General features: G+C 41.4%; 1 protein-coding gene across 1 annotated transcript in view; it reads right to left on the bottom strand.

Annotated features, from left to right (window-relative positions):
- KL (klotho) overlaps positions 1 to 22,086 on the bottom strand; it is a 50,412-nt gene extending 28,326 nt beyond the window's left edge. The window contains exon 1 of the mRNA XM_009907069.2: positions 21,334 to 22,086. Coding sequence (XP_009905371.2) covers positions 21,334 to 22,086 — 753 coding nt within the window. The remainder of the gene's footprint in view (positions 1 to 21,333) is intronic.
- Positions 22,087 to 22,618: the final 532 nt, after the last annotated feature.

Genomic DNA, 22,618 nt, shown 5'->3' on the forward strand with positions numbered 1-22,618 from the left:
AAGACTCAGATAACAGAATGATGACTTCAGTCAAGTGATGGAGGAACAAAATGGGGCATCCAATTTTATGAGAGAAAAAATTTTGAATCCACATTTCTTTGGGGCAAGGATGATTTATGTGTTTTTATTCAGCCTCTCCTATGAGCTTTTGTCTATACTGCAGTCACAGATTAAACTGGATTCAATTTATATCTCCTCTGATTTGGGAAATACATTCAGAACTGCATTTAAAGCATGCTGAAACCATGAAAATACACTTTTGAGGTAGGAGTTCAGTATCTCTACGTCTATTTCTAAATGCATGTTTAATGGTAGAAATAAAATTGTTCTACTACAGAGATGAGTGTTAACTCAGAAGTGTACAAATATGTTCCCCCTGCTTTATTCTTGTAATCCACAAAAATAAAGAAGCACCATTTGAGCTAAAAGTTAGGCTCTTGTACAACAAAAGACTGCAAAAAAAAGCATTTAAAATTAAATATCTAATTCTCAATTTAAAAACACAACCCTCATATTGAATACATAGAATACATAGAATAAACCAGGTTGGAAGGGACCTTCAAGATCATCGCGTCCAACCCATCAACCAATCCAACACCACCCAAACAACTAACCCACGGCACCAAGCACCCCATCAAGTCTTCTCCTGAAAACCTCCAGTGATGGCGACTCCACCACCTCCCCAGGCAGCCCATTCCAATGTGCAATCACTCTTTCTGTATAGAACTTTTTCCTAACATCTAGCCTGAACCTCCCCTGGCGCAGCCTGAGACTGTGTCCTCTTGTTCTGGTGCTGGCCGCCTGGGAGAAGAGACCAACATCCGTCTGTCTACAACCTCCCTTCAGGTAGTTGTAGAGAGTAATAAGGTCACCCCTGAGTCTCCTCTTCTCCAGGCTGATTATTGCTGATTATCTGTAGAAATTAAGCTGTTTCAACTCTTTGTATACAAGAAATTCAACTAGTTTGGCTGACATAGTATTGAATAAATGTTGTAATGTAGTTCCTAAGAAGGTAACTGTTAATAAAGTTGACATACCAGCTACAGTAGTTTCCTTTTAGAAAGTATATCCTGTTTTTTCATATGATGCAGTATAGAATAGGGAGGTTTACTACATCAATGTACTCCAATCTCAGGCTTAGCAATCAGGAAAAGAAATCACAGTAAAAGACCTAAAGCAGATTTTATCTAATCCTTAGAGAAATAAAAAGAAAATTAAATCTAAAAAAATACCAAAACCAAGAAATGGAAAAGTTAGTGTTGTCAGGGTGATTGTTTCTCCTAAGCCACACAGAAAAGGGCATGTATTGGTTAACACATACAGCTGTAACTGCTAATTAACTACTCTTGTTTCAGCAACCCTTGTTTCAGCTTTTGTGCTCTCATAACCATAGTGATAGACACTTCCTGACCAGCATTAATATCATATTAACAGGCTAAGGCATTCATAAATATCACATCAATTGTCCAAATTTTAAACATAGTACAGTTAGGTTTAGACTTTACTCTGGCAGGGCAACAAACCCTTCTGGAGGACTAGCATGGGGTTTTTCAAAACAACTTAGTATGTTTCAGGTTTCCTTCATCAGCAATTTGTCAGTTCTCTGTATTCTCTTTTAGAGAGACAATACTTGTCTCTTGAGAAAGAGACAATAACTTTGATATGGGGCTTTCTTTACAGAAGAAACCTACGAAAGATTGTTTCCACTTTGGCTAACACTGCTGCAGAGCTACTGAGTTGAAGGAACTGACACAAGGTGAAAGTGATGGAACTTTTCTTTGTCTACTATTTCAAAGTGTGATACTAAACTTCAAATTGCTGTAGAACAAAAATCAAAAGCCTGTGTTATGAAGCCATTTGTACACATGAATGAGAGTCATTATTGGACCATGAACATATCCACCTGTATAGCCACCTTTTCTTTTTCTTACTAATTCCAAATATGGCTAAAACCTTTTTAGATATAGATATATTTTTTTTTTACCTTGGCCTTTTAAAATATAGATACAGAAACACAGGGACAAGTTAAAAACTTAACAATACAGTTAACTGACAGCTTCAGACAGACTTTTAGAGCAATTTGTCTGAGTTTGGCATTTGTTCCTGTATAATCAAGTCTTTAGCAATTTCACCAGTACACTGTAATCTGTAGATATCCAATATCAAAGTACAATAACAATTTCAATAATTTAAAGAAAACTTATTCTGGGAGAAACCCCAGTACAAAGATCAAAATGTACTAGAACAACAGAAATGCAAGCTCACATAATTCCAGTAACAGCATCATTTCATGTCCAGCTTTATACATGCCAGAAAGCAATACTACTACTACTGCACAGTTGCCATTAGGGTAGCTACGTTAGCAGTTGTCAGCAGGCCACCTACAATTATGGTAATTAGGTCAATATCTAACAATGAGACAGATGCCTACCATTTAAACACTGTGTGTTTTAAAGGAGAGCTGTTCACTCAGAAATAAGTAATTGATCATAGAACTATACAGGCATAGTAAAAAATTTCAACAGCTTTCCATGAAGACATCCCTCAAAAGGCTCTTGGAGTCACTGAGGATTTTGTAAACTCAGTGTTTGCTATAGCCCCACTCCTAGACAACAGAATGATGAGAGACATCTCAGGCCTAAATGCAGTACAAGAGGAAAAGCAATAAATCCAGTGACTGATTTTGTTGTTGTTGTTGTTTGGTAAGACATTGCCTTTGATTTTTAAACCAGTACAAGCTCATGTAAGCAGCCAGATGGCTTACATATATTCTGGGCTTGTTAGATGGAAAAGTAGATTAAGTGTACCTCTCTGACTAATATAATTATAATATGTTGCTGGTTAACTTCCAGCCATAGTGCCTACATCTACTTTAGTAAACAGCAGAGCTGAGGACCCAGTATCTACAATAACCTATGGACCAGAAGTCAATTAGCAGCTGTATTACACTAGGTGTGCTCCTGCAGAGCAGTTTCCAGGTTACCCTCATCTAAAACCATCCCAGTTCAGTACTCCAAAATCACTTCATAGCACAGCAAATGGAGGCAATTAGGAGACTAACATTGCACATACACTCCTGATTTGTACTGTAATGCTAGGGTAGATGCACACTTAAACAGCCTGATGTTTCAAGACCATGAAAAGCTTTGTGGGTTTTGTCAAAATCAAACAGGAAAATAATCTTGTGTTTTCAGAGATCCCACATGGTGCACAACCTAGTGAGAAAACTGCTCGACCACTCTGCCCTAGAGAAAAAGGTTTTCATTACTCACAGCTAAGCCAACACAACCTTCAAAGAGTATGTAGTCCAAAGGATATTGAAAAGATGGGTTTAAGACAGGATAGATTAAATCAGGGTGACGTTTCAGATATTAAGAAATTCACAGTTTACACAGCTTACACGGAATCGTGATTCAATCGATGCTACAGGAATCAGAGCAGCTGGCAGTCAGTAATTATCTGGTTGCCCAGACATCAGTGCAAAGCAAACTGCTGGCCAGAATGATGGTGTGAAGGGCTTGAAGAGACAGGCATTTTGCTGAGATGAGGAGAAGGAGATAGGGAGAGAGGAGGAGAGGCAGAAAAACAAGATGGAAGGAAGTAGAAATGATGACTGCATCTCATTAATTGAACTTTTTCACTGGAAGCTCTTTTACACATGAATGCTGTTACAGTAAAGCCAAGTTGCTCTGCATGGGACACATATGTGAGTTCTTACCACCTTAGTGGGAAAGAACAAAGTCTCTGTGGAAAAAACTTTGAAAATAGAGTAAGGCTCCATCTGTAGAGATCAAAACTCACTTTCCTTATAGTAGTGAGATGCAAGAAAGCAGAGATGTTGGAAAGAAATTCTGAAGAAACAGAAGTGATTTTATGTATACAATTTGAATAATTCAATTCAAGAGTATTAGGATATGATTTATAGCCAAGAGCATTAGATACATTAGATATTTATTATCAAATAAGCCACTGGGCACATTTGGTAATACAGAGAATATGAAGACAAAAGGAATGCTCTGCTGGGTCAGGTCAACAAGTCCATCCAGCTTAATACCATCTCTGATAGCAACAACAGGATATGGTGCTATTATGAGAGAGCAAGTCCAGTCACTGAGATCTAGCCTCCTGTTTTGCAGACATCTACACTGTACTGCTGGGAATGCTAGGGAGTACATTCCAGCCTATTTTACTTAGTGTCTGCTTATGGACCCACAGTTCACATATTCATCTACTCTCTTTTTGTGTCTGCTGGCACAACCCACTTCCAGAACCTGCTATGGCAATAAATTCCCAATGTTCATGACCTGCTATGTAAAAGCAACTGAACTGTTTGCTCCAGATTTCTTTTCCACTTCATGGAGAGACTCAGGAAATCCTTAGGTTAAAATTTACTTTCCCCTAATATGGATGAGCAATCTTGGTCAGAATTATCATGCCTTAAAAACCTCTCCAGTGAGGATACAGGAAGCACAACGTAACCAGTTCAGATGTGTGGACAATGCAAACATATAAAGTGCGATGAACCATACCCTTTAAGTCTTTAATTGGTCCTTTCCAATTTAAAGTATATTGTTTAGCACAGTTTAATTAAATGTTCTCTTTATATTTTTATATATATATAAAATAAGAGAAGTTTATTGCTAGTGTGAGAATGCTTCCTCCAAAATCCCTTCTTTTAGTCATGACTCTGCTGCAGGAGAAAAACAGGAATGGAAGAAGAGTTCTTCCACTCTAGGTCAGAAGTTATCCCTGCTAGTTGTGAATCTCCCTAAGTTCCTTCTTGATGATATGTTTTCATTGTGGACACAACAAAAGATTTCACATAAAAGTATTAAACACTCTGAGCAAGACACTGGAAATGTTCAGTGAGAGAATATTCAGGTTACTTTATTCACGATCCCTTTTAACGCTCTGGTTCTCGCATCAAAACTTCCTCTGGACTTATTTCCCTCACTTGTTTCTCCCATTGATCTGTTTATAGACAGCAAGTACATCCTCCCCTAGTGCTCTGGTTCAGGCAAATAAGACATATTCCAGTAAGGTAATTCCTCATCTCTGCTGGAAACATCACCTCATACAAACCAGAAACTGTGATCAGCAAGTTCTCATCTTATGAAAAAAAGTCTTTCTGATTATCTGTTTACTACCCTGATTATCCTTTGCACTGGCACTTGGTCCCTCAAGTTTCTCTCATGCTCTAATTAGAACAATCCCAGTTTGCTCCAAAGCATGGGAGATAAATACATTAAAAAGTTCAGCTAGGGAGTGCCCTTGAGCCTGACACTTTTACTTTCAGTGCAACTTATTTTGATTATTTGCTTTAGCAATTTCCTAGCTACTGCTGAAAATTCCCTTCCTCCGGAACTGAAACAGTAGCTTTCCATGTGCCACCACTTCAAGTGTCCTACTGAAAATATAGATTGATTAGGTTTATTGTGTTTTCTATTTCTAGATAATCAGTTACCACAGAAACCTATCAGATGGCTCTGGCTTGACTTTGATACCATAAATTCCTACTGTTTTGTGTCCATTGCACCTGTAGTTATGTACATTCATCTAACCTTCATCCTCATTAACCTTTCCTGTCTATGAATCCCAGTGCTCAGCATGATTGCCCTTCTTGACAGGTCAGACAAAAAGCATTAGCTAGGTTTAGAAATACAGGGTTTTAAATCCTATCTTCTTCTTCACTACCTGATAGCTGTATGTCTTTCCTTAAACTACTTTTCTGTAGGTGATACTCTGAAGGATATCTTGTGATTTGCTTTAAAATAATGATTTTTATTTTTCTAAGACTTAATGCACATCTAAAATTTCCCATTTATCATATTCAGAATATACTTGTTGCATTTCTTAAATTGAAATACAGTTCAACAGCCTCCTTGGAGAAAATAGTGAGGCCCTAAAGATCAGACAACTTTTATTTCCATACAGAGGGAGACCGCGACAACTAGTATAAGGTTTATATTTGTCTATCAGTTCCAACTTGGGGGGGCAGTTTTTAACTAGTTTTGTTTTGTTTATGTTTTAAAGTGCATTTTCCATGGAGTGCTCTTTTTGCATTTTTGGAAATGCCATGAAATGCTTTCAGCATACTTCAACAGTCATGGTGGGTCAGCAGCAGCTGACTGGCAAACGGGAGTGAAGAGCCACAGGATGGGGCTATTCAGTGCCCATGAGATCCCACATGGGAACTAAGGACTTAAAGAAGCAAGCAGGTGCTGCAGACCGTCTTGCAAAGGGGAACTGCACTGAGGTGTATTAGCTGCTTCTCTGTGTCAGATGGCTCAGCTCAGTATTCAGGAAAACCATGGTAGAACTTGACATTGGATTTCTCCACAGATACACAGAAGATATCACATGCCTGAAACAGGTGAGACTCAGGCAAAATTTGCACACGATCCAGACTGTATGTCAGAGTCCAACACCTGAGAAGTCGCAGGAAGACAAACTACCTAGCCTTTCAGTACACCTCTACTCTGTCATTTACCTCACCTCTTCCCACTCTCATTAGACTAAATGTACAGATGAGTCTACAAAAAAATACAGTTTTGAGTTGGTCACCACAGATTCTATCTATACCCCAGAGACAGAAATAGGATATTTTAATTTATTTATTTTTTCTGGTCATAGGATGAGAGGCACCATGATCACTTCTCTCCATCATCTCTCAAAGGACCCTAGGATGGCAAACTCAAATGTGCATGTCTCTGCTGAACATATCTAAAATTAGCTCAAGTGTGATTTATTTCCCCTGTGCTTATTTCCACAGCCTGCAAGGGAGATGGCTGTACTGCAATGAAGGCACATGCATTGCATTCCTTCCTCTTCACCCAGCCACCAACAACCCTGGCACAGCACTGTTATATGACTCTCAAGCTCCTGGCCCATCACTTCAATCTATGTGGCTCTACACTCAAGGCTTGCAGGCAGCCAGACAGCTTAGTCCACGTCTTCACTTGCTAGTTGCGATGAAGAGCCAAAGTACACACAGCTACACCCCTGACCAGCTCAGTGGACAGCTGGCTCAGAACTAGAGGACAAGCCCTAGCTGCTCTTCCCTCTGGGATCACTGGGAATGCTGCCAAACCACTTTATGAGAAATATCTTTACACTAAGCCACATTTCATAATGGCTCTTGAAAAGCCAAATATTGAAAGGCCAAGCAGATGCCAAACTGTGCCTCAGAGCTCATGCAAACCCTGCCTGGAAAACAACACGATGACGCTGCTGAACTCTGGGGTAAGAGCAATTGTCTATGCTACATCCTCCATCAATATGCCCAGCTGCTGACAGCCATAACTTGGGGTAGGTGTGAACCTTTAGCAATTTAACATTGGTTTTCCAAGTGTTGGATAAATATAGTTTGCTATTGATAAGCTTTTTAGGTTGAAGACTGTCATAGCTGTACCCAGTGCCAACACCAAAGAATTATTTTTCAGACTATACATAAAGATCAATGTGAGGACTCTGGAAGCTCTGACCCCTATCCAGCTCTCGTATTAGCACCATGAAATGAAGCTTGAGAACCAGTGGCCAACCAATGCTGAAATTTCTGTAGTGGCTGTGTCCACTCTTGATTAAGCATGCTGCTTTTCCTTGCATGCTCTCCTCTGAGGAAACAAGCTGATTAAGAAGAAAAAAAAAACAAAACACCCCAACTTTCATATCTCACAGTTAATCCACCCATTCCACAGCACAGCAAAGACTTTTTTTTTTCAGATAGAAAAGGTATTTACCTGAATCCGAACCACCACATTATGCTACAGTTCTGATAATCTACATTGTTTTTTCAGGATTTACATCAGCAGTGTCACTATCCAAGTGCACTGTTTTCATTGGACTCATTCCAGAATGAAACCTCCTGCCTATATGAGTATACTCTAGCCTTTTAAGGATTTTGAAAGTCAAAACTGAGGCTCTGGGCTGGTGCTTCAGTGGTGGGGCTGATAATTAATCTTTTCAGAAACATAATGTGAGGACAAAGAAAGTGATATTGTCATTAATTTGTAGAATAAAAGAATCACTGCAATGGGTCAGGCTGTCCAATTCATCTCACTATCACTGAAGCAGTCCCAGAATAAGGTGCTTCAGAGAAAAACTTTCAGCTGCTCACACCATCTGCTAAAAAATCTGGAACTGCTGTATTACAAAATGAGTGATGTAACAAAAAAGCTGAGTCTGCCTGGTGGCTTTTTGGGCAGTTGTCCTTGGGCAGTTGTCCTGGTTCTATCTTATGTACAGTGTCACTATTTGTGTCACAGGAATCATACAATGGTCCAGGCTGAAAGGTCATCTAGTCCAAACTCCTCACAGTCAGCAGGGAGATTCCCAACTACATCAGGTTGCCCAGGGCTTTGTCAAACCTTCCCTTGAATATCCTCATGGAAGGGGCCTCCACCACCTCCCTGGGCAACCCATTCCAGTGTTCCACCACCCTCATAGTAAAGAACTTTTCCTGCTACCCAATCTGAATCTGCTCTTCTCTAGTTTGAAGCCATTGCCCCTTGTCCTGTCACTGCAGGCCTTTGTAAACAGTCTCTCTCCATCCTTCCTGTAGGCACCCTTCAGGTACTGGGAGTCTGCTATTAGGTCTCCCTGGAGCCTCGCTGACAGTTGCCCTTTTTATTCTGGTAAATTGCCCTGTGGATTTGCCATACCAGTTGACTCCATTGTCTCTGTGTATCTCGCAGTATAATTTTTACCCTAGATACTTAACTCAGTCAGTCATGCATTTCTACATGGTCTTGGGTATACAAAATGCTAGTGTCCCACAAGTCTGTTTCCAGACCCTCCAGGTCCTTTCCCACACTTGGATCTTGCTGGTCCAATGTTATATTTGGCCCTTGCCAATTCTACTCTCTCTTTGTAGTTTACTCTTCCATACTTTTGCTCTGCAACTCTACGTGTAAAATTCCACACAACAGCCTTCCATCTGCACTTGGTTCCTATGAGGTGACAGGAGCCACTTGGCTGGTACGTAGTGGAGGTCATTAAACTGAGTGGTCTGGCTCAGTCAGGTTTGCTACCAGTTGTAGATGGAGTTCCTGCTGTCTGTGAAAAGAACTTACTGGGGAAAACTGTATGGGTTTCTCCACCTTTGGGTAAGGCTAAACCTATCTGAGGGGTGGTTTCTGCTGACAATCCAGGACACACCTATTGAGTAATGCAATGTAATGGTGAAATTCAGCGTGTTCCACAGAACAATTTAACTATAGCTGAGAGGGTTTAAGTTCAGAGTGTGTATAAATTGTTATGAGTTCTTTTTCAGATAACCATGGAGCCCATAAAACCTATGAAGAACTCACCATACACAAGCATGAACCCTATGAGCCCTGAATAGTCCTGTTTCATCTCATCTGATGAGGACAACTGTTTCCTGATCCTAAGTGAAAGACCATTCTGGAGAACACCGGGATGAAGGATATTCTGCTGCACGTCATCTAAAGATTGTTTCTTATTTGACGATATGTTTATACAGGAAATGGAATAAAGGGGTGGAATGTGGTGGTTTGAGGTTCAGGTATCTTTAAGACGACCACAAGGACAAAGTCCTCTAAGACAGAGAGTCTTAAGGGACAGCCCTGGCTATCCCAGGCTATTGCAGCATTGTTATTCTATCCCAATTTCTGGCAGCACACTATCTAAGGTGGTGCCTGATGCCACTCTTTTCTCTCCTTCAGAAGAGCTTATATGCCTCTATCTCATGGTCTGTGGGGGAGACAGCTCTGGCTGGCAGGGGGAATTTTGAGTTGTGTCATAAGGCCTTATGGTGGGGGATGTAGTTGTGGCCTATTCCTGCATCTGCCTGAGGCTGGTAGGGGTGAAAGATTCTGGAAGGTATTGGCCTGGTAGATTCAGCCTAATTTGTGAATGTATTCATTCTACCCGAATGCCTTCTGTATATACATTTTGTAAATAGAATTTCCATTTAAACTTCCAATCTAGTTGTGCAGCCTTTGTATTTCTCCTCCCCAAAAAGGACTAGAATATATTTCTGTCCTCTGGTCTGGAGTAGCTCATGGCTCTAATATTCCCCAGAAACACTCCCATTAAATGAACAGTCAAAAAAAAAAATTAAAAAAAAAAAAAATTAAAGCAGCTATATGAATCATCAGGTTTAGATGCCTGCAATAGTTTATCAAGATTTCAGCCTCAAACACTATGCAATAATATCCATTATATTCCCCCGTTCCCATGTTCAGGCATTATGAGCCACAAACCAAATCCAAGACCTTTAACTAAAGAAAGGGCACTAAATCCTCCAGATAATCACAATGAGACACAGGAGTTACAGAATCACTATGGTTGGAAAAGACCTTTAAGATCAGGTCTAACCATTATCTAACTCTCCCAGGGCCACTACTACACCATATCCTCAAGCACCATATCCAGTCGGCTTTTAAATACATACAGGGATGGTGATTCAACCACCTCCCTGGGCAGCTTGTTCCACTCTTTGTTAACCCTTTTGGCACAGAAGTTTTTCCTAATGTCTAATTTAAACCTCCTCTGGTATAACATGATGTCATTAGGACATCAGAATAAACCAGGAAAGAACAAAGCCATCACTCCAATCCTAAACCCTCTCAACAGAAGACAAATTATTTAGGTAAAATGCCTCAGTGACCCTTGGAATCTGGCCACCTTCTAAGGCAGAAAGAGGGGGGAAAAAAGAGGCCAAACATGAAGCATGTTCTTTGATAATACAAACTCCTTCCTGACCATCAGACCAGAGCCCTCAAAACCACATCCTACAGGCCAGCATCAGTATCTCATCCATACCTAACCCAAACACCTCTGGTTTCTACAAACGTATTCCAAATTACCAGTTACACAGGAAGAATTCCTCTCCTGAAGAGTCTGACTTGGGTGAAGTGGGATCTGACTTGTGCAGTTCAGGGTTCTCACCTTCCATGGCTTAGTGTCACAGTGCTGCTTCTATAACCATTTCACCATGAAGCAATTTTGAAGTGGTCACTATTTCACTAGGCTATCAAAAAAGGCTTTTTCTGAGCTGCCCTGTGCTACAGTTTGCTGGTTCTAACCTCCTGTGCCAACTCAGTGCTGCTTTTATTAGAATTTTATCCCTTTTTAAGCAACTTCAAGTATCACTTTTCATTCCACCAGAAACAGGGAGGCAGAGCAGGATAAACAGTTCAGTAATTACAGTTTCACACAAAGGTAGCACAAGGAGCCCAGATACATATATGAGACACAGAGTAAACGCCACAGTGCAAGAATGCTGTCCTGACAGTTCTAAAACTGTTCTTTTTTTCAATCAAAGAATAAAAGGCATCATTATGCAGCTTCAAGAAGTCAGTCACATTGCAGCAGGTTATACAGCAATTTCACAAGGGTAAACTGACCCAGTTTGAAGCAGTGGGCACTCATCCAATGAAAGATTACAGAAGGCAGTGTGTGAAATGACTGACTATATAAAAATTAATTTTTTCAGTATCACATAAAAATGGAAAAACCAAGAATTTCCACAGCAAAGTAAAAGTAAAATGACAGCTTTTTATTTCCCCTATTTCTCACCTTTTTCTGGGAAACTGAAGACTCTCTGTCAAATAGTTTGATTTCAATGAATCAGCAAATTCCAGTTTCACAGGTTTTAGACCTTTCTGAGTTGCTCTAATTACATTATATTACTCTGAAAACAGGAGGTTATTTGGAATATGAGAAAAAGCTATCTGGTGTGACAGGGGGTTGTAATCACAGTAGACTACAAAGAAAAAGAGGCATTATTTTTCACACTACCAAGCATATTAAGATGCAAACCTCCAGCTGAATCATATTCCTGCAGCTCTGCTCCTTGCCCTGCTGTGGTCCACCTCAATATTCTCTTTTCATTCAAAGCAAGATGAATGCTCATGGCTGGGAAGGGAAGTAGGATGAGAAACTGAATTCAAGAGCTCCTTCAGTGTTTCCAAGGTCTTAACACAGCAGAAGTGCTACTTGAATATGGGAATGTACATTTTCTTCAAGCTAAGAGGAATACATCTGTTCAGCTTGCTAATTTACTTTACTGCTTGAAGGTGACAGGATTCTCAAAAAAAGCTTTATGGAAAATTCAATTTTCACTTTTTTTTTTTTTTTTTTTAACCTTAAGATCCTTTGAGAAACGCAGACAATGCAGCATCCCTCTTTTCTTGTACAGGCTAGTCACTGTTCCTCTCGCTCTCAGTGCCGGTGGCAGTGTAAGGACAGCAATAAGCCATTCAGACTCTTTGAATTAGGCTCCTCATAGTGAAGCAGGGTTTGTGATTTCATTAAATCCCCAGTCAGCTTTTGCAAAAAAGTTCATGTGACATTTATAAATAACAAAGAACCAGAGAATGACTCATCTTTGGGAGACTTTATATCATGGCATTTCATGTTGAGTTTAACTTTCAGTGCTAAATATACACACAAAAATGCAGTGTGGTCCCACAAACCAAACTCCATCATTCCCATTCATGGTCAACCACCCTCACATCTCACCATCTCCTCATGCATTGTCTGTTTTCCTAGTACTCCTCATTTCTATCACCGCATGTTTTGTTACAACTCTTTCTGGCCTAGATTTTGCCTCCTGGTGAAGGCCATTCTGTTTTGGTGGCTCCTCACTCTGTCAACACTACTTATAGTAAAGTTAACAATGTATTATGACAGCAAAAGAAATTAAGAATTAAGTGTATTACAAAATGCATTTCATCGCTGTACAGACTGGAGACAGTTGAATTTTCATTTCAAACCTGAGGTCAGAATTACTGAATATATTCTGAAGCAAAATCACAGAATGATAGGGGTTGGAAGGGACATTTGGAGACTATCTAGTCCAACCCCCCCCTACCAGAGCACATTCACCTAGAGCAGGTTGCACAAGACTGCATCCAAGAGGGTTTCAAATGACTCCTAAGGTGGAGTCTCCACCACTTCTCTAGGCAGTGCTCCACTACACTCAAAGAAGTTCCTCTTCATGTTTAGACGGAACTTCTTGTGCTCAAGTTTGTACCCGTTACCTCTTGTCCTGTCAGTGAGCACCACCAAAAAAAAAGACTGGCTCCATCCTCCTGACACCCAGCCTTTAAGTATTTATAAGCATTAATAAGATCCCCACTCAGTTTACTCTTCCCTAGACTAAAAAGCTTCAAGTCCCTCAGCCTTTCTTCATAAGACAGATGTTCTAGTCTCCCATCATCTTTGTAGCCCACTGCTGTACCCTCTCAAGCAGTTTCTTTCTTGAACTGGGGAGCCCAGAACTGGATACAGTACTCAGTACAGTGGATACAGTACTGAGATTATTTCTTAAAATTATGAAAGTTAAATAAACAAATTGAGTAAACTTTGCCCCCTCAGCTCTGAAAAACAACTGATCCAGTGTAGCTATTACATACTCAAAAGAACAAGGAAAAAGCTGACTGAGAAAAGCCATTGGAAAATCAGAGTGAACCCTCACAAGAATGTGCAACCAAGAGCTACAAGTCTGTCCCCCTTTCCCACCTGACCCTTTGATGTCTTATCTTGAAGCAGGATCAAAAAACCCAGATGCTACTACCCTCCCAATTGTAAAGCAAATGGCTTGTAAAGCACCATCCAAATGGTGCCAACATTTTCTAGCCTTTACTAAGGGCATTAAACTGATTAACCTACAAAAGGACTCCTGGGTTAACTTTTGGACTCACAAAATAAGCAAGTATTTCCACAGTATAATCTCTCCTGGCCAATTTTAAGCCATTCAGTTGTCTTTGGCAGTGCGCTAAGTTGATTAAAACAGAAGTAAAAGCTCAGCTGTTAATGTGAGACCTAAAGTGCAAGTAACAAAATTATCACGTGTCAGACCACTAGAAATGTGTATGGTTCCCTGTCAGCTCACCCTCTGGCTGAAAAGCATGCTGCAGGGTGTCTCACAGCACTCTCTGGATGGCCAGGATGGCCACATTCTAGGATGAGCAAAAGCCTGTGTGCTTACCACCACACAGAAGTCACACAGTCCCACCTGCCTGGTGGCACTGGAACCATTCACAGACTTGGTCCCTTGATCCTATATCAGCTGTTGTAAACAGCATCTGTAAAGATTTCAGTAGATAATTTAGGATATTGAGGGGGGTTTCTTCAGAATTAAAAACAAAGATGAACATTAAATTTCTGCAGTTCTCCGTAACACAAAATGCTAGCTCTTCTCAAACATAAAATGAAGCAACACAAATGTGCCTCAGTGTGTCCAGAGAATCTGAAATTGCTTTGCCTTACTCCAGTGTGCATCTAGAAGGACTCTCCCTGCTAAATCTGCAGGGACATGTACCACAAACTTAACCAGCCAGGCTTCTTATGAACATTTTATGCTCTCAAAGTAGAGTTGAAGCTGCCAATTTGAAGCTAAAAATTGCCATCATTGATATCCTAAACAAACAGTTTACTCTCAATATAGGTTGTATTTTCTTTTTTTCGATTGAGCTATGTTCACACAGTTGAAATGGGGCCATCTATCATTCTGTTATGAATTCACAAGTACTGTCACCTCCACTGCCACAAAATGCATCAAAAGTCTCTTTTCTCATGCTCTAAGCTATCTTAAAATATTTGTTTCTACCACAAACACTGAAAGGCCATTCCAGAAGCTCTTTCCTATAAGGGTCTTCTAAGAGTCAAACTAATGACATCAATACTGAACTTTTATCCTTTCATGTATATGCATATGGTCCTTTAGCTCTAAATTTTCTCCTTGCCATTGACATTTATGTTGAGGTGTATTTACAGAGAGCATTGGCATGAACCTAATTCCTTCTCTTCCTTGGTATCATTTGTTTCCTACTCATCCCATTTTAGCCAAGGCTCCAGTCTCATAGGACAACTCACCTTCTCTTTCTGCTGGCATATTTTCTCTCAAGTAAAGCAATTCAGTTCTTCCTCCAGAAGTCTTTCATTTCATGTTTTATTCATGGTCATATTCCATGGGTCACCTTGTCCCTCAGAGATCTGTCCAATCTTCATTTCAGTAATTTCCTAAACATTATGAAATGTTGTCTATGACCTTATTCTTCTGCTTCATTCCTCTGATTTAATGTAAAATCAGCACTCACCGTTTTACCTGTGACACTCTTCTATATACTTTAGAGGGCAAATACTCAAGCACGAGTAATTTTTTAGTACTTAAAACAGGCAACACGCCTCCTATAATTTCCACAACCTGACATCATTGTATATGGAGGCCACCTCCCCTACTTCTTCAGAAGCATTTCTTCATTTCCTCCTCTTTACTTTTACCATTATGGAAAGCAAGAAAAAAAAAAATTTCCTTGTGTAGATTTCTTTACTTACAAGTCTGTGCAAGCAGGTTCCTTTGATTGCTCACTTCTTGGTGTTTTTAAAACTTTGCCAAGATCAGCCTTGCACCTTCATATTAAGTTCAGCAATTTAACTGCTCATCAGCAACAATCAAAGACACAAATCATGCACTCAGTTGCAAGGATTAGCAAACAGCCCTCATACTATACCAATTTCTAACTGAAAAACCACAAGACTTCAAACTGGAGCTAAGCAAATTACAGAGCCTGCACGTGCCTGTCCTTTCCTGTTTCTCCCAATGTAAGAAGGTTATGTATCAGTCACCAAAAATAATTAAAACAAAACGTCTCCAAATGCCCACACCACTGCTCTCTATTCACTGCCCCAATGGTTACTGCTCGCCAACAGTACTACCAGCTGTATAGATATGTTCACTGCTTCTATCTAGATGAAGAAATACTGAACAATAGGTGGGGGGAATGTTTTGTTCCCCATAGCAGATTGGGAAGAGATGCTGGTATTCAAAGGAGGAGTTAATAAATGTGAGGAATGAAGCTAAGGTAATTACCCAAGGAACCGCTGGAGTCCCATTCTGATTTAATTTCTACCAAAGAAAGAGAGATCAGAATTTGACCTTCTAAAACGTAGGCATGTGGTGAGTGAAAAACCTTTCTCTACTATCACAGAACAGGGAGCAAAAATAGAAATGGGTAGATTCAGATTGGATGTTAGGAAGAAATTCTTCCCCATGAGGGTGGTGAGACACCCGGGTTGCCCGACACTCAGGTTGCCCAGGGAGGTGGTGGAGGCCCCATCCCTGGAGGTTTTTAAGGCCAGGCTGGATGTGGCTCTGAGCAACCTGCTCTAGTGTGGGGTGTCCCTGCCCATGGCAGAGGGGTTGGAACTAGATGATCCTTGAGGTCACTTCCAACCCTCACAATTCTATGATTCTGTAACATTTCTTCCTCACAGATGACACTCTCAATCTGATGGTGGTTGCAGAGTAGAGGTTTCTACATGACTTATCATGGAAAAAGCTCTCAGAGCTCCTTGCTTTCAGACAAAAGGGAAAGGTAGGCACTAAAAAAAGAGCTGAACTATCTTAAACCAAAATATACATTTCACTCTGCAAAAATAGAAGCTAGGTTTTATTTTCCAGGTACCAACAATATCCTTAAGCACGGGTAGGAATTACGCCCATCAACCACCAGGTATTGGAAAATTTCCTTAGAAACAAGATGCAATGGAAACTGGAGAAGGTTGTCATTGGAAGGAATGCACAGTAACACAAGTCCTTCCACAAAGTTCACTTCAGAGCCCCCAAAACTACAACAAATACAGGATATCTTCTGCTTGAGGAAAGGGGATAAAGGGGAACAGCAAGAATGTCTCATACTTTATGAGGTTTTCTTAATGCAAAATGAAAGTGTATCAAGGAGCTGACACCTTTACACTTATGTACCCAGGGAGACTTTATGAGATTTGAAATTTTATGTTGCTTTCCTAAATGTCCTTACCTGCATCAAACTGCAGTTGGACAGTAGTCATTATCTCTCTGGCACTGATCAAAGCCCTGCCCAACATGTGAAACAAAAACTTTGATCCTAAATGAAAAGCATGCTGTTTAAAAAGAAAGCAGACTAGATTACCTTGGACACAAACCAGAAAGATCATTCCAGCAACAGCTACTGCATCAATTAAGAATCAGGCATGTGGTACTTAAAATTACATATGAAAACACAGATCTGAGGCTGCCTGCAGAATTATACACTGAGACACACAGCTATAAAACCCACAAGTACTAAAATCCTCAAGAAATCCCCATCCTCATAGTGAACAGCAAAAGAGCTGAGATGGAACTTAACACACCTATAGGCTCAACCTGGTGCTCCTCCACACAAAGAACACATAAATTATGCTTCCATCTCACTTCAGTCAGTGTAGTCTTTCCAAGTCCTACCTTCTGGGTTTTAATAAGATTTCCAATAATTGCTAAAAAGCTTTTCATATTATAAACACCTTACACCTGAGGAAGGTCCACTCTTACTTTTCCATGGTAACACCTTACTCTCCACATAGTTCTGGTAGTTCTATAATTAAAGATCAAAGTACTCTGTAAAGATAACAAGCCACTTTGGTTTTGTGACAGTAGAATATTTGAAAATCACATTCCTTTTGCAAATACATAAATGTATCGGGTAACAATGGCAAGGGGGAAAAAATAATTTTAATAAAACAAGCATCCTTGAAACCTAAACACCTCTGTTCATCACAATTAAAAATTAAACTCAATTTCCTTTTTTCTTTTGATGATTAAACCTTGGAAAAGGTACACTACACCTTTTAATATAATCTGTAAACGTAATATAATCATCCATAGCTGCTGGCACACAAAACTGCAACATCAGATCTGAATTTCCTCAATGGTTTGACTGCGCTTCTTTTGTCATTTCTGACATTTGAAAGATACCTGATTCAAATAATTATTGATTAAAATAATTGCTACTGCAATAAATCCAGTAAATTCTTTACATATACTGCACAACTGATACCCTAAACCAGAAACGGAATCATGTTCTTCTTTGAATTAAGTCTTAAGAAACCAAGAACAGGAAAGGAAAAAACCAAAACTGAACACCACCACCACACACCACCAAACCACAAAAAAAACAAACAAACCCAAACCAAAACATGAAAACCCAACCAAAACAAGACACCAACCAAAACAAACCACCATACCACCAAAATCTATTACTTAGAATGATTTCCTCTTTTTTTTTTTTCCTCCTAAAAATTTGGTATGTGTTCCCAACTATGACACTGAGTGAATGTATGAAGGTTGTCTGAATTTTGAAGGAAACAATATGCAATGAGAAAAGACCATTCTCCTACGCTGCAATTACTTATACTTTATTAGGTTTAGTGCTGAAGGTCACAAAAGAAGTACTTACCTTTTGTTTTGGAAAGAGTTTTGGAATAGAAATCAGTCTGTTGCTACGTGACTGGTTTCCGGGCAGTAATTCCACTCCCTTCTCGGGGGAAGCGTGTTCTTCTGTTTCTGCAAATGCTGTTTATATCAAGTAAATCCAACTACGCTCAACTCAGACCACATACTGTGAATTTGTAACAAAAAAAATGCATTTGCAAAACCCAGAACATAATACAATGCCCTCTCTCAGCTCCTATCTGGAGAAAGAGATGCATCATATGTGACAGATTGGTGGCATTATGTCTCCTGGCCACTGGCTTGAGAGGATGCCAACTTTCATGAACTGTACTTGATCCATTTGATTTATTCTGTGAATAACCATGTACAGTTTCCTCCAATTCTTATAATGTTTGAAGGGCTTAGACATATCAAAAGCAACAAGTGTCAGTGAAAACAGCGTATAAAAGGTGAACTCTTCACCAACTGCTGATCAACATCTCTCAATAACAAACCATGAAAAGCTTTCTCTTACAAGTTTGTTTACACTATTTTTATTTGCTCTTTTTTATAAGAGGTGTCTCTTATTTTGCCCACTTAAAATCATAGAAGCATAGAACAGTCTGGGTCAGAAGGGACCTGCAAAGGTCATCTGTTATGATCTGTTAGCATCTGTTATGACTCACTTGTGGAAGTTCAGAAAAATGAAAGGTAATTAAAAACATTGGTACATTCTGATTAAATCCATTCAAACTCAATTTAAACATCGTTACTCAGATCAAACTTCATTGCCCTGTTTTCACCAGCCCCGAACTGAACAGCCTGAACTGAATCAAATTCGCATTTGATTATTTATTCAGACAATAAATAACTCAGATGGAAGGACAGAGCTCAAAATCCACATTCATATCTGTTGAATTTTTTAAAAAACTTAAAGGAAGTTATTCCACTTTTTAATGTAATTAGCATCCAGGAAAATAAATTACTACATCAGCTTCCACTAGCTGTTTGGCTTTCCACTTATGAGGGTCTTTGGTTTGAACAAATGCAGACAGAAGACGCTTAAAACTGCATATTGTCAAAACCCATACATATTAAGAGTTAGTCTGCTCATTTGTTAAGAATCAAACTCTTATGACAACATATTTTATCTTTCTTTTTAAACAAACAAAACATGTTCTGCAAGCTCAATTTCTCTGGAAAAGTAAAAAAAAATAAAATAATAAAATAAGGAAATAGAGAAGAATGCTACTGAGAACAGAAAAGGATTAGAAAGAAACCCGGGATAAGACTTTTTGGATAATGTAAGATGTAAGCAGCATAATGCAGCTGAGAAGGGTTTTTGTTGTTGGTTGGTTGTGGGGGTTTTTTGTGGGGTGAGGATTATAAAACCACATCTTTTCTGCTACAGCTATGAGGGCTGTACCTCCCAGAAGCACTGTCTGGTGCTGCACACATCCTCCAAGCTATGTAGTGAAACTGCACCAACTCCTGATCCAAATCAAGGCTGTCTGTGCTCCTGAGAACAACTTACCAAATTCTCCTACAAAACTATACTCAAGAAACAGACATGCACTGAAGAACAAGCTGAGATCCAAGCTGCAAATTCAATCATTCAAAAATTATGTAAGAGAACAAGTTAATTTACACACAGAAATGTAACTCACTCCTTCCCAGACGTGCTATACATGATCACATACATTTTCTCTATGGATATCAGGCTGTGCCATCAAAGAAGCTGTACTCTAGCTTCCTGCTGCATTGCTTGCAAAATGAAAGGTCCACTATCAACAAGGTACAGAGATGTAAGAAGGAAAAGGGAGGTCTTGGTGTTAAAGCTGTTCACTTCTCCATCCCAAAGAGCTAGGCTCTCTTTGCCTCTACTGAAGGCTTTGACCTGAACGAGTCGGGGATGCAATAAAGTGCATCTCCTTTCTTTTTTTTGTAAGTGGTTTGAGATTTTGGGATCTGACTTGCAGAAGAGCTGAAAGCATAATATAACTGACCAATGCTGTGAAAAGATCACAAGCTGACAAAAGGGCACTAACAATCAGTGGACACTTTGCATCTGTGTTTCAGTTTCACACTCATGAAACACGGGGAAAATGACAAATTGCTGCCTTACACTGTTGTGTAAAAAGAAATGTCCAGCAGTTGTGAAAACCCTGCCTGGCAGTCACTAGGACAAAACTGTTACCATGGTATTGGTAGACTTCCCTCACTCAGTCACACCTTTTCCATGGTGTAGGCAAGTCACTGCCTTAGTTTCTCAGTTGTTAAACAAAAAAGCATCTTCTTTCTACATAGGGCTTTTACGACAACAAGAATACACTTGAGATTATGAGGGTCTGTGACAGCTAACTGTGGTGATGTGGGATATGCTTAACCATGAAACATGGTCAAGTACATTCCAACACAGTAAATGAAGAGTTTAAATGCTTCAGGAAAAGAAATTTAATCTAAAATTTTACCCACATTTTCTCCTGCTTTATTTGTAGCACCAAACAATGCAAAACTAATGCTGGAAAGTGACAAAAAGTTGAATAAGGGATATGCTCACCTCTATCATACAATAACAATGTTGGTGTTCACATCCAGTGTAGAATACTTACTACGATAGAAGTCCTGCTGCTAAGTGTACACTGAGCAGATGGATGTTAGCAGAGTTCATGAATGTGTATTAATTCTCAACAGGCCATGCCTTAACAGCCACACCATTCCAATTAGGCTGAGCCCTTTCTCCACTGAAGGATTATTTAGCGTTTTGCCTAATTCTCCCTGAGAATCCACAATGTTCACTTTCAGCTAGCATTACATCATACACAGATATACTGCATAAAAAATAAATATAGCAAACTATTTATGCCACTCACTAAACTAGCTGGGAACAGAGGGTCTTTCTTCCCCAAAACCCCCATACTCTCTCAAAGTTCCTGCCTCCCATCTATAAGCTTTGCACTTTCAACCCACAATCAGCCGCTTGCACTGTTGGGCACATCCATTTGGTTTCTAGTCCAGCCATCAAACAAGGGGGAGGTCTGCCAATGGGGTGGGCCGAGGGCAGCCTCCCCACCCTTGGCATAACCCTGGGGCTGAGGAGCCACCAGGGCCCTTTCCTGCCACCCACCATTTACCTGGAGCAGGTGGTGGGCTGCCCGGTATCCAAGGTGTGGGCCTCCCTGCACGCTGGGTGGCAGCCGCCCCGTGCTGTAGCCATGCCAAGCCACCACGTAGGGGTTGTCCATGGTCAACCAGTAGCGCACCTGCCCCCCAAAATGGCGGAAGCAGAGCTCAGCATAGTCATGGAAGAGCTGGGGCAGGACAGGGCTGGCCCAGCCACCAAAGGTGTCCTGCAGGCTCTGTGGAAGGTCCCAGTGGTAGAGGGTAACAACGGGCTCAATGCCCAGCTCTCGCAGGTGGCGCAGAAGCCGGTGGTAGTGGGCCAGCCCGGCAGGGTTGAGGGGCACCGTGCCGTTAGGCAGCAGCCGCGACCAGGACAATGAGAAGCGGTAGTGGGAGACCCCCAGGCGCTGCAGCCCCTCGACGTCGCGGAAGATGTTGTTGTAGCTGTCGCTGGCCACGTCGCCACCCGCCGGCCCCGGCGGGGCGGACCCCGGTGGCGTGGCCGGGCGGTGGGCGAAGGTGTCCCAGACGGAGGCGCCTTTGCCGTCCTGGTGCCAGCCGCCCTCCGTCTGGTAGGCGGCGCTGCCCGCTCCCCAGAGGAAGCCGTCGGGGAAGGTATCGTGAAGGAAGAGCTGGTCCTGCGGGTACGGCAGCCGGGCGAAGCGGGACCAGGTGCCCGCGCCCTGCCCTGGCGCCCCGAGTAGCGGCCGCCCAAGCAACAGCAGCAGCAGCGGCAGAGGCAGGAGCGGTGCAAGAGGCGACATGCTCTCGGCGGGGCTCCGCGACGGCGGCTCCCTTCTCTCAACCTACCGCCGCCCCCTTTTATGTCACCTCGCCTCTCCACCCTCCCGCCCCGGTGGGCACGGCTATTAATAATTACCTCGGAGCTGCCGTCTGCATCCTTACCACCCGACTCCCTCGGGGAGAGCTGCCTCTGGGGGCGAGATCCATGGGGCGAGACGCGACGGGAGGCGAAGAGAGCGCGGCAGCGGGGCAAGAGCTCCTGGGGGAAAGATGGGCCCTGTCTCTCTTTAGGGCTCACCTCTGCCACCCTCACGGCCACTTAGGGCGGAGATCTCTGCTCCGCACGTCGCTGTGGCTTCCAGTGCCTCCTCGCAGGCGAGACCCTCGAGCTGCCCTGTACCCTTTCCCGCAATGGCATTTCTGAGGAGCCCTCGGAGAGACTCGACGGTGGTTCCCTCTGAGAAGCTGCGTGTAACCCCCTTCCTGGCCACTCCACCACCCTAACCCCATCCTCCGCACTGCAGTGCCGCCGTCGGGGAGCCCGGGGTGGGG

The sequence above is a fragment of the Dryobates pubescens genome, chromosome 10 (assembly GCF_014839835.1).
Source record: "Dryobates pubescens isolate bDryPub1 chromosome 10, bDryPub1.pri, whole genome shotgun sequence".
NCBI lineage: Eukaryota > Metazoa > Chordata > Aves > Piciformes > Picidae > Dryobates > Dryobates pubescens.